This window comes from Tigriopus californicus, chromosome 6 (genome assembly GCF_007210705.1).
Source record: "Tigriopus californicus strain San Diego chromosome 6, Tcal_SD_v2.1, whole genome shotgun sequence".
NCBI classification, from domain to species: domain Eukaryota; kingdom Metazoa; phylum Arthropoda; class Copepoda; order Harpacticoida; family Harpacticidae; genus Tigriopus; species Tigriopus californicus.
The window spans coordinates 4357249-4369311 of record NC_081445.1 but is presented as its reverse complement, the minus strand read 5'-3'; the positions used below and the strand labels follow the sequence as shown (position 1 = coordinate 4369311).

Below are 12063 nucleotides of genomic sequence, written 5' to 3'. Positions count from 1 at the left end.
AAGAAAAGTTCATGACCTGAGAGTGAGATCTCCGTTCTTTAGCCAGGTCTTTTTCTGGTCCAATCATGTGAAAAAGTGCTGCTCCATCTCAATCTTGTGATATTCAGTTCGATATACTACAGTGTATTTGGCTGGAAACCCAGGCTGTATATGAAGTCTTCATTTGATGGTCTTTGAGAAAAAAGCACTGATTGCCACGCAGAAGTAACTGAATGCAAAAGATAACAATTTGAACTTGTTCTCCGCATTTATCAACATCAGAATTCAGGCAAACCGTTACAACCACACTCTGGACACTTGACATTGTAAGGCAGTTGATTTGGTGTTCTTTCTGAAGTTTGTTGGTTGGATAACTTGAATCGCGCAGTGTAATTTTTGGTCAAGATGGTTGATTTCTTGCACCTTGGCGTGACCGTGATCGTGTAGAAAGTGAAAACCTACTTGAAATATTTAGCCTTCATTTGAAATCGATGGGATTTTTACAAACTCGAAACTCATAACATATTATCAAAAGCACTTGTTATATCATATACCATATAATATGTCATATTATCAACCAATTTACAACAAAGAATTATTCTAATGGTTGATCTTTTTATTTTCAGACGTATATCCTAGAAATTGCAATTGGCCACGCTGGCCAAGGAGGAACAACTTATTTTGTCAAAAGCGAGGGAAAGTTGAAAATTCGTAGGACTACCAACAGATTCCTGTTCTTCACAAAAAGTTGTTAAAACTGCCCATTACCTAAGCTTTGGCTCACACTGGTGCAATCATATGACTGTAATGTACAGTATGGCGCCAAAAATACTTGTTGACGAGCTCATCCAACTTCTTTACTATATAGAATATCACTGGGGGACCTCAGTTGTCATCATCAGAGTTCACCAGATTTTGTGTGGAAGAAAAGCATCGACCTTGAGCGAGATGAGTTCAGCGTTTTCATTCGCAGGCAAATGGTCATGCCGATGCAGGGGTAAAAATTTGCCTGCGGATAAAACGAAGATTTTCTTCCACACAAAATCTGGCAAACTCTGATGATGACAACTGAGGTCCATCCACTATCCGTTCGGATCCGTACAGGGATTGCAAATAAGAAAGTATTCACTTGAACGACACCATAATTTCACGGGAAATCGGTGCCTTGCCGTGAGTATCCTGAATAGGCCATCCGGAAAACCGATCCACACTAGCAAGGAAGAATCGGCCGTCAAATACTTGTTAATTCGAAAAGTCTAGTGGTCATTGGTTCACATTTCATGGGTTCCCTCTCCAATGGCGGTCGACAGAGTTGGCACATGGGTCAAGTACCAATTCTTTTTCCATTTTTTGCGGACTTCCTTACCGCTACTGGGATTAGAACCCCAGCAGTTAAAGACGAGAAATTTATTCATTTTACTTAACCTTTATTCATATATATTATTTGATCGACCAACGGAATAGAGTTGGCTGATTTGGCCAACCCTTGAATATAGTGCGTTTACTGATTAACACCAAACACGCTCATTTAGTGGGTTTTGTAACACAAATTGTGTAAAGGCAGATAATTGCCGATTTATTCGATCTGTTTTAGCCACCCCATTGGTACACTCCTGAGCAAAGAGCTTGGAGTTGTGTGTGGCCAACTGGGTTGTGAATGGAGATTGGAGAGAGGTCATTTTAATTCTTGACTTGATTGTAGCGCGGAATCTGTCGGTATGTTTATTTTGTGATCATTATTAATTCTATCTTTGCTTATAATTATGTCCTTGCTTTAAATAGAAACCGTCAAAAGGTAACGTCATTGGTGGGAACTTTGATAGACGCGTATAGACAACCAGAATTCAAGGAACGCACAGAGGGTGTTCTTTATAGTTTCGACAAGGTGCCAATTGTGTGTCCCGTGGTAAAATGGCCTCATCGCCCGATCAAGAATTGGCCGTGCCATCAAGTACCCAGCAAAAAACTAATCGAAGTGATAGGATGTGAGTGGCTCTTTTGGGTAACATCACCCGAAAAGTGAGCGATATTGATCCCCTCCTCGAAGACCACGCCAATTTTGGATTGGTTCAGCAAGGTTTCAAGGAACTGACCGATCGCATAAACGCTCTGAAATCGAATATAGAGGAGGAACTCTGTCGCCCCGAGTTGGATCGTGAAGAACGAGTTGGACTCAGTGATTGGTATGAGAAGAAGGCAAATGAGTTTCAGAAGTTTAGAAGAACGGTCTCAGATTGGATGGATCGGGTCAATTATGGAAAACCCAAACTCTTGGATAGTATCTCGGTAGTCTCTTCTAAACAATCTCTAGGCTCACAAAGATCTAAGACGTCGTCCGAAGTGAGATTGCGTTTGGCTGAGAGACAAGCCGAGCTTAGAGCTTAACTTGAGATGGATAAAAGTATGACTTTCATTGAAGAGCAACGTACGAATTTGGAAAAGATGGAACGAGTGGCCCGAATTGAGATTCAAGAGCAGAAAATCAACGATATCAGTCACTCATTAAGAGAAGAGGAGCAAGACAGGGATGAGAGAGGAGGGGCCTTTGGAGCCTTTGGAGGGGCGATCTCTTCACTCGAATTACCCAAGCTGAGCGGAGCGATCCCGAGAGCTATCCCACAAGAGGAAGAGAAACGCGATCCACCACCTCAATCTTTGCCTTTTCCTCAGGAAATAGCTGGCGATAAATTAAACCTTCTGGCTGAGATCGCACTAAGATCCCACCTACCAAAATCCGAACCCGAAACATTTGATGGCAGTGACATCACCCGTTTTGCATCCTTCCTCCAAGCATTTGACAGACTTATCGCTTGCAACACTACTTCGAAGTCTGACTTGCTATATTATCTGGAAAGGTATGCACTGAATGAGCCACGAGAACTCGTAAGGAGCTGCTTCCACATGGATCCCAATCGTGGCTACGAGGAAGCCCGACGTCTTTTGTGAGAAGAATATGGCAACGAATTTCAAGTTGCTAGTGCCCTCATTCTGAAAATTCAGGGTTGGCCGGTCATTAAACCGTATGATCCATCCAGTTTGAAAAGATTTTCAATATTTCTTCGTACTTGCGAGAATTATTTGCTCACCTTCTCCACCCTAAATCAGCTTAATAGTCCCTCACAAATTCAAAAAATTATAAGAAAATTACCCTTCAGGATGCGAGAACGTTGGATAAACCAAGCGTATCACCTTATTGAGCAGAATGGCGAAGTCCTTTTCAAGGATGTAAGTAACTTTGTCTGTTGCCAAGCCAATATCGCGTCGTTGCCAGTTTTTGGGGATATTTGCGACGTCACCACTAACGACAAGAGGAACCTACCTAACGCCAAGAACACCTTGTCGGTGGCTACTAATGCCGAACCAGATACTCGAAACGGCGTCAACCAGAGGCCACCCAAATTGTGCTTGTTCTGTGGGAAGACCAATCACAACTTATCACAGTGTTCCGTCTTTGCCAAACTGTCGAATCGCGAGAAGATGGATCTCTTATTTCCGAACCGAGTTTGTTTCGGATGCCTCTCTCAGGGTCACATTTCAAGAAATTGTACTCGAAGACTGACTTGCCTGGAGTGTGGGAAAAGTCATCCCACTGCATTACACCGGAGTGACAGGGACCACTATCAAAATAGGGTTCCAGAGATAGATGGGTTCGGAATGAGCGATAAAGACCTGAAAGACTCCACGTCGGCCTGTTGCTTGGACTCAACGGTATTGGAGTGCGAGAAAAGGGTCGGTTCCAACCCCAAGGTGGCTCTAGCATTAATTCCCGTCAAAGTTAGGGTCAAAGGTCAAAGCAAGAGTGTGATTACCTATGCCGGATTGGACAATTTTGCCATAGATTGTTTCATATCAGATGATCTGATCAAGGAATTGGGTATTCGTGGAGTCTCGACCCAAATTCGGCTCACCACAATGAATTGCCAGATGCAGAATCAACAAACCGCGACAATGGCCGTTCAAGGCTTGGAGGTGTTAGATTTGGATGAAAACGAAAACATATGCTTACCAACCACATTCTCTCGGAAAACATTGCCAGTAACAAGAGCCTTGAAGTATAGGGGAATTTCTTTGAACAACGCTTTGTACACGGGACCTGACTTCACAAACAGCCTCCTTGGTGTTTTACTTCGATTTAGGGAAAGAAAGGTGGCTGTGATGGCCGACATTGAGAAAATGTTCTATCAAGTGAGGATTCCAAAAGCCCAAACCAATTTCTTAAGATTCTTTTGGTTCAAAGATGGTGATCTCAACGGAGATCCTGTAGAATGCCGGCCTCGCGTTCATGCTTTTGGAGTGGTGTCGTCACCCAGTTGTGCAAATTACGCTCTCCGACAAAGTGCATTGGACAATCAACATCAAGCGAGCTCAAAAAACATCAAGGCAATTGAAAGTGGGTTTTACGTCGACAATTTTGTGGTTTCTGTGGAAGATTCTGGGAAAGCCCAGGCTATTCTTTCGGAGGTGAAAATGATCTGTGTTTTGGGTGGATTCAACCTAACCCAATATACCTTAAATGACAGAGACGTCTTGAGCTCCATAGATCGTTGCGATTTATCCAAGATGGTACGAGACTTGGATTTCAGTGAGGACGACCTGCCAACGGAACGAGCCTTGGGAGTCACATGGTGTGCCGAGACAGACTCATTCGGTTTTGAAGTCGCGCAGCCGTGCCAACCCAACACCAGGAGGGGCATTTTGTCTTCAATCTACGCGATTTTCGACCCTTTTGGATTGATTGGACCTGCAATATTACCGGCTAAACAACTACTACAAGAAATGTGTAAAAGAGGTTGTGATTGGGATGAAGATGTTCCAATAGATCTCGGTGATGTCTGGAATCAATGGAAGAGCGAACTAGACCTTTCATCTAAATATCACATCCCAAGATGGATAGGCATGTCCGGGGAGGGCATGATTGTTCAACTTCATACCTTCTGCGACGGCAGTGAAGTCGGATATGGTGACTTACATGCGCGTTGAGGTTGGAGGAAAGACTCTCACGACTTAATTGTTGGCGAAGTCTAGGCTTGCCCCATTGAAGAAGATGACGATCCCAAGGTTGGAATTAGCTGGAGCGAAATTGGGCGTCGAGTTGGCCTCGGTTCTTCAAAGAGAGAGGTCAATTCCTGTCTCAGCTGAATATTTTTGGACAGATAGTCAAACCGTGCTCAAATATTATGCCAAGCGAAAGCGGTTCCAGCGGTTTGTTTTCAATCGGGTTTCCTTCATCAGAGAGCGGACGGAAGTGGCCCAATGGAATCATGTTCCTGGATCTATGAATCCAGCTGATCTCGCCAGCAGAGGACTGCCAATGCGTGATTTCATTGTCAGTGACCTTTGGAAATCGGGTCCCTCTTTCCTCAAGGAAAGTAAAAGGATGTGGCCGAGAACAGAAGACCTCTCAGAGTTAAAGGATGACGATCCGGAGGTAATTAAAGATCAAATTATATCGGCGGCCACTTGTGGTATCTCAACTAACACCATCATTGAATGGTTTGGCAATGTGTCGAACTGAGGTCGATTGAAAAGAATGGTGGCTGGCTTAATCAAGGTCAAAACCAAACTACTTGGGGATCGAACTACGACAAATGAGGATTCGTTGGCCGTATTGCTGGAAGCCGAGCAGAACATCATCAAACAAGCCCAAGCAGCCGAACTCTCCGCCGTCTTCAAGAGAATTTCATTGGGTCAGGAATTGGAGAAAAAGTGTGTCTTGAGAAGGCTTTCTCCGTTTATCGACAATCAAGGCCTTCTTCGTGTTGGAGGACGTTTGAACAGAACCAAAGACTTGGAATACAACAGAAAAGACTTGGAATACAACAGAAAAAACCCTATCATCGTACCAAGGGGGCACGTTGCCACCTTGCTTGTCCATGAAGCTCATGAGCTTGTGGGACACCTCGGAATAGAGTCAGTTCTGGCCAAGCTTCGAGATAATTGGTGGGTGATTGGCGCCGTGCCTCTGGTCGAAAAGATATTGCGTGAGTGTGTTCAGTGTAAGAAGTACCAAGGGCGGGTGATCGATCAGTTGATGTCTGATCTCCCCGAGGATCGTCTGCGCGCTGATCAACCCCCCTTTTACAAATACTGGAGTCGACCTATTTGGACCTTACCCAGTGGTACGTGGCCGAGGCACAGTGGAACGCCATGGTGTGGTGTTCACCTGTCTGTCGTCGCGAGCAATACATCTAGAAGTGGTCTTCGACAAATCAACAGATTCATTCATCCAAGCCCTGAAACGGTTTATGGCACGCAGAGGTCAAGTTAAGGTCATGAGGTCCGACAACGGTACCAATTTTGTTGGAGCCGAGCGCGAGCTTTGGGGTGTTTTTCATGACCTTAAACACGATGAAATTCGTAGCGAATTACAAATGAAGCATATCGAGTGGATTTTCAATCCCCCTTACGCACATCACTTCGGTGGCGTGTGGGAGAGAGAGATTCGAACAATGCGTCGAGTGTTGTCAGGATTGATGTGCGAACAACCGAGATCGTTCACGGAGGACGAATCACTCTCCACATTGCTATGTGAAGTGGAGGCAATCATGAATAGCAGACCGTTAACCCCTGTGTCCAATGACCCCTCGGATTTGGAGGCTTTAACGCCGAATCATCTTTTGCTCCTGAAATCTGGGCCCACTTTTCCCCCTGGTCTCTTTGAAAGGAGTGATTTTTACGGAAGAAGACGCTGGAAACAAATCCAGTACTTAGCGGACTTGTTCTGGAATCGTTGGAGGCGTGAATACCTGGCTAGTCTTCTTCAACGCCAAAAATGGACCAAGACTCAAAGAAATGTCCAAGTCGGCGATCTCGTCCTGGTGGTACAGGAAAACGTATCCCGGTACCGATGGCCATTAGCGCGAGTCCTTGAGGTGTTTCCGAGTCCAGATCAAAGGGTTGGACGAGTGTGCCTCAAGACTACATCGGGGGAATACCTTCGACCAATTTCGCAACTCGTCATGGTTCAAGGCAGCACGGACAAGAAGGAAGAACTTGGAAGGAATTCATAATATATAGCTGGATCCTTGACAATTGACTCCGAGAATCCAACTAAAGGGGTCGGTGCAAAGGCAGATAATTGCCGATTTATTCGATCTGTTTTAGCCACCCCATTGGTACACTCCTGAGCAAAGAGCTTGGAGTTGTGTGTGGCCAGGTGGGTTGTGAATGGAGATTGGAGAGAGGCCATTTTAATTCTTGACTTGATTGTAGCTCTGAATCTGTCGGTACGTTTATTTTGTGATCATTATTAATTCTATCTTTGCTTATAATTATGTCCTTGCTTTAAATAGAAACCGTCAAAAGGTAACGTCATTGGTGGGAACTTTGATAGACGCGTATCGACAACCAGAATTCAAGGAACGCACAGAGGGTGTTCTTTATAATTTGCTCACAATCACACGATTATTGAAAATTCAATGGGCGAATGGTGCGACTTGACCGTAATGTTTGTCTTAGTTCTCTCTCCCCAAAATGCCCAAAATCAGGGTGCCGGACCACATTTTTCCTTGAATTTCCTTTACTTGACATCCCCTATAGCCCGTGGATTGGAGCCAGACCGCCTAGGTATTGATTGGGAAACCTCGGAGATCATGAGTGACCTTACTTTGGGTCCTGTTGAGTAGGAAAACCCCGTCAGATCGATCTCAAAGGCCAAGCTCAGGATCCACATCAACTCTAACATGAAGACAGTCCAGGCATCGGCCAACTCACGGAACCCCTAGGCTCTTGAAGACATCCCTCCACCGTTGCCCTTATTACGTAAACCATGTGTGACCATTTGCAGCCTTGGTTGAACGATTCAAGTACGTTCCTTGGGGCAAATATTGTAAGACAGGCAAACGGATCCTCTTTCGTTTCGGAGCCTTCCAGACCTTCCTCTTTCTTCTGGATGATGCATAGTTTTGTGCCTCCTACCAACACTTTAACAGTTGCTGCCCACACCAATCCGTCTTTTCCTCGATGAGTCTCCTCCACCTTCCCTTTGCTCCATTTACCCCTTGGGAGATTTGGTTCCAAGATCACCCAAGTCACCACGACCAGGTTTCATAGAACATATGTCTATTTTGATCGGTTCAGTAGGGTAGGCGGAATAATCGTAAACCAAGTTTTGTAAATGGATGTAATTCGTATTAAGAAGAAAAACTGTGTGGACAGAGCGAGGTCTTTACGGGGAGACGGACAGGAGTAGAATGGGGAAATGACGTGTTAACGGAAGAGTGGAGAACAATGACTTCAACGTAAATATATGAACTGGGAAACACGCAACCTTAGACAAACAATCATTCCAGTATTCCTTTGTCCATCGTTCCCACATCTCATACACGAACCCCTGGACAAACCGGAAGTGATGACAAGGATTCTTGCTTGCAAATTTCCCTGTTGGTACGATCTTGATGGGTCTCTGTGTTAGGAAATGGTTCGGGGTCAGAAAGGCGGGTGCACATGGGTTCCCATCAGTTCCGTCCACCAGCCAAGGGTAAAAGGTCCTGACTTATTGAATTCCTGTGGTGAACGGACACACGGAACTCTTGACCCAAGCACTAGGTAAAAATACCTTGATAGCTCTCAAAGATGGAGAGCACCTTGTACATGGGCTTCAATTTCTTAGACCTATCTTAAGGCCTTCGGTTATGGAGTGATTTCAAATAAAAGGTTTCGTGCCGCCTCTGTTGATATTTCCCGTGCACTTCTTTGTCCATCATGCCAACTCATATGTTCCCCAAATCCTTTCTGATTTCATTCGACTTTGGTTATTGGTAGGACCAAGACCTCTCCTCCATTGCCGAAATACATCCAAGTTTTAATATCTCTCGGTTGACATCATTCCGTGGCGCAGTCGGTTGCCCAAGGTTCTGTGGATGAGCGACCGATTTGCATTGGGCTATCGTGGAATACTGCCCGGATTTTCCCGGTTGGTGGTCATCGCCATTAGTTCTCTTGGTTTGAGCTTGCTCTTTTGCCCGAGGATTACCTGTTTGGTTCATGGTGGATCCATCGACCTCTTCCTTGCCTTTGGGGATTCGAGCCACTTTTCATTGTGATCTACAGTTGGTTGGTTCGTTTCGTCATCATTGGTGGATTGGTTTGATCCATTCTTCTTGACTTGCGGATTTCGTGGGATGGAGATGGTTTTTTGTGTGGAGGATTTTCCCAACTGAGGATTCTACCATTATATCTTACATATACTTGTCGTTTTATCGATCCGATTTTCTCCGTGACTACTTTTTCTGCTGTATATTGCTGGGTACATTACAACTTGCTATTTGGCCCGATTTAAAACCCAAACATGTCCAGCCGTGATGAAGTTTTGATCCTCAAATCTTCGCGTAAAGGGTACAAAGGCTTGACTACAAGAGCCAAGCGGGCAGCATTGGATGCTTTGGATTCGTATGCTGGTGGTGAGGATCCATTTTATCTGGAGTCCAAGATCCGTTCATGGGAGTCCAGACTCAATCAATATCAAGCCGCTGAGGCTGCTGTTGTTTGCCACGCCGCTTCTGATGACAACGATATGGATCGCGATTTGGAAATCCACGAAGACGAGTTTGATAAGGCTCAGGTGCGAGTGCGCGGAATTTGTCAAGATTTTGAACGTGGTGTTAATGACGGTGCCAACGGGTACACCAATCCCGTTGACCATACGCTTCAACAACCCGGTCTTCCCAGCCTCAATATCAGACGTCCCCCAATTCTTGAAGAAGACACAACGTTACGTTCATTTATTCAATGGTGTCCTCTATGGAATAATTATGCAACACTTATTGCCATGTCCAAACGGGATAGAGCAACCCAAGTGTCGCTTTTATGGGAATGCTGCAGTCCCGGTTTTCTTCAAATCGTCAGCCATTCTCTTGGTATCAAGCAGAACACTGGAAGGGAAGTGGATGATATCATCACCATGATTAAGGATTACCTCCGAAGTCTCAGGAGTGTTCACCTTGATATGCGCGAATTACTCAACGTGAAGCAACAAGATTGCCAAGACTATACAAGTCTTTGTAACATTATTCGTGACTTGGCCGAATTTGCGGATATTGCCCATATCACCGAGGACAAATTATTGATTGCTCTTCTTCTTCAGGCAATGAAGAACGAGGCGGATAAAGCCACAGTTATGGAACGGAATCCGAAGACTTTCGACGAGGCCTGTCGTCATATTCTAGAACTGGAAACTTCCAGGAAGGGTGCGAAGGATATGTCTGATCCATCTCATGTGAATGCGGCTCGGACAATGTCTACCTATAAGACCGAGAAGATGAAATTTCGTCTCGGATCTTCCCAAGGTTGTGAATTTTGTGGTCTTGCTCCTCATCCTTCAGATAAATGTCCAGCTCGGTGGAGCCGTTGCCGTTCCTGCAAACAAAAGGGACATTGCGACCAGGTTTGCGACTCTCGGACTCGACATCCAATTTCTTATGAATCTTCTTCAAGACCTCGTGTTGGCACTTTAAAACTACGTGCTAACTCGTCACATACCTCGCCCGGTTGGTCCAATCGAGTGGAGATCAACCTCTCAACCTCGAATTTTGATGGAAAGCCGCTAAACATGATCTTTTGTGCAGATACTGGAGCGGATATATCTGTTATGGGTTCGGATTTATTCCGGCGATCTGGATTGGTGAACATAGTTTCACTTTCAAGGAGATATCCCCACCAAATAATCGGTGTGGACGGAAAGGCTATCCGACAGCTTGGAATGTTCTTCACGTCGCTTGAAATCCAAGGGATTACATCTCATGACGTCCCTATCGTGGTTTGTCAGGGATTGAAGGGTGCCTTCTTAAGTTTAAACGAATCATGGCTAATGTTACAAATCGCTAGCTATCTCTACTCCCCACGGTCCCAGATCAATCTCGGTTGTCTGGCATACACCTGGGCCAATCTTCAAGGATAACTATCCTGCAAAATGTGGTCACTATCCTAGTCTAAATGCGTCTATCAAAGTCGACCTCTACTCTAGAGTCTAAATACTGATTTCTGCTACTAGAGTGATGAACTTTAGATACAGTTGAATACAAATCACTTGCTACCTCCATTCCCTACGATGTCAGAGCGATCTTGGTCGTCTGGGAAATCAAGGCTACTCTTCAAGGCAAACTGTACAGTTCAATCTACTTTATTCATCACAAACACACCGCCTATCAGCTGTCTTGCTCCGGAAAGAAAAGTTGGGGAATTAATGGGCCAATAATAAGGGGGATATTCACATATGAAACAATGGGTTAATAATTACTGATCAATGTTTGGCGAGATGGTCCAACGGAGATGCTTGGATGCCGTCCACTCGACGGGATTGAAGATCCACAAACCAAGTGACAAAGTGCTGTACTCAGACTCTGCACTTCCAGGTCCTCTGGCTCTTGTGCTCGACATCCTGGGTTGCCTCCTCCCATACGATGACGATCTCTGTCCTTCGAAACAGTTCCCACTTCTTGGCACCACAATAATGGCAAAGTCCCAGCACTTTGCAATGGTAATTGGTTCCTCCTTGGAGAGGTTCAAACTTTGACTTCTCTCCTCGAGAGCCAAATTGCGACTTGTGTCCTCGTTTATGGGTTATGGATGACTCTTCTCCTCAAGAACCATGAATGCGACTGCTGGTTCCAACACATTCCTCATTGGATCGGAGAAAGTTGTGATAGCCGGTTGTGGAAGGTAGGGATTTCCTGTTTATCCTCCCTTCAAATATGTAGCCGACATTCCTCACCCATGGTTGTAGCTGGGCTGACCAGTCCCTCGAGTACTGGAGCTTGTCCTTGGAGATAGAAACGACTCACAGATTGATTCACACCGAGTCTCAAAACTCTTTGATACGACCGGTTCCTGTGACATCGTCTATCTATGATCAAGGGCTGGAGGAGCTACTTTTGATGGATTACGACGTCTTTGCGAGGATTGGGTTGGTGTTTGGTTGACATCTCGCCACCGAACACGTTGCGCGTTGGGAAATCCATCAATTTCGTAGTTTTCACAAGACCTTAACAAACTTGTTTCTAGACATTTTGATAAACACCGTTCCGTGAACGATCGTTCCTCCTGTACGTCATTCATCCATTTCATATCAGGATGATGTACTCGATT

At 45.1% G+C, this 12063-nt stretch overlaps 1 protein-coding gene across 1 annotated transcript; it reads left to right on the top strand.

Annotated features, from left to right (window-relative positions):
- Window positions 1-1589: 1589 nt before the first annotated feature.
- LOC131882021 (uncharacterized) lies at window positions 1590-5211 on the top strand. The gene is made up of 2 exons (XM_059229039.1): window positions 1590-1695; window positions 1762-5211. Exon 2 carries the CDS (start codon window positions 3136-3138, stop codon window positions 4957-4959), a length of 1824 nt encoding a protein of 607 aa, XP_059085022.1. The 5' UTR covers window positions 1590-1695; window positions 1762-3135; the 3' UTR covers window positions 4960-5211.
- The last annotated feature ends 6852 nt before the right edge of the window (window positions 5212-12063 follow it).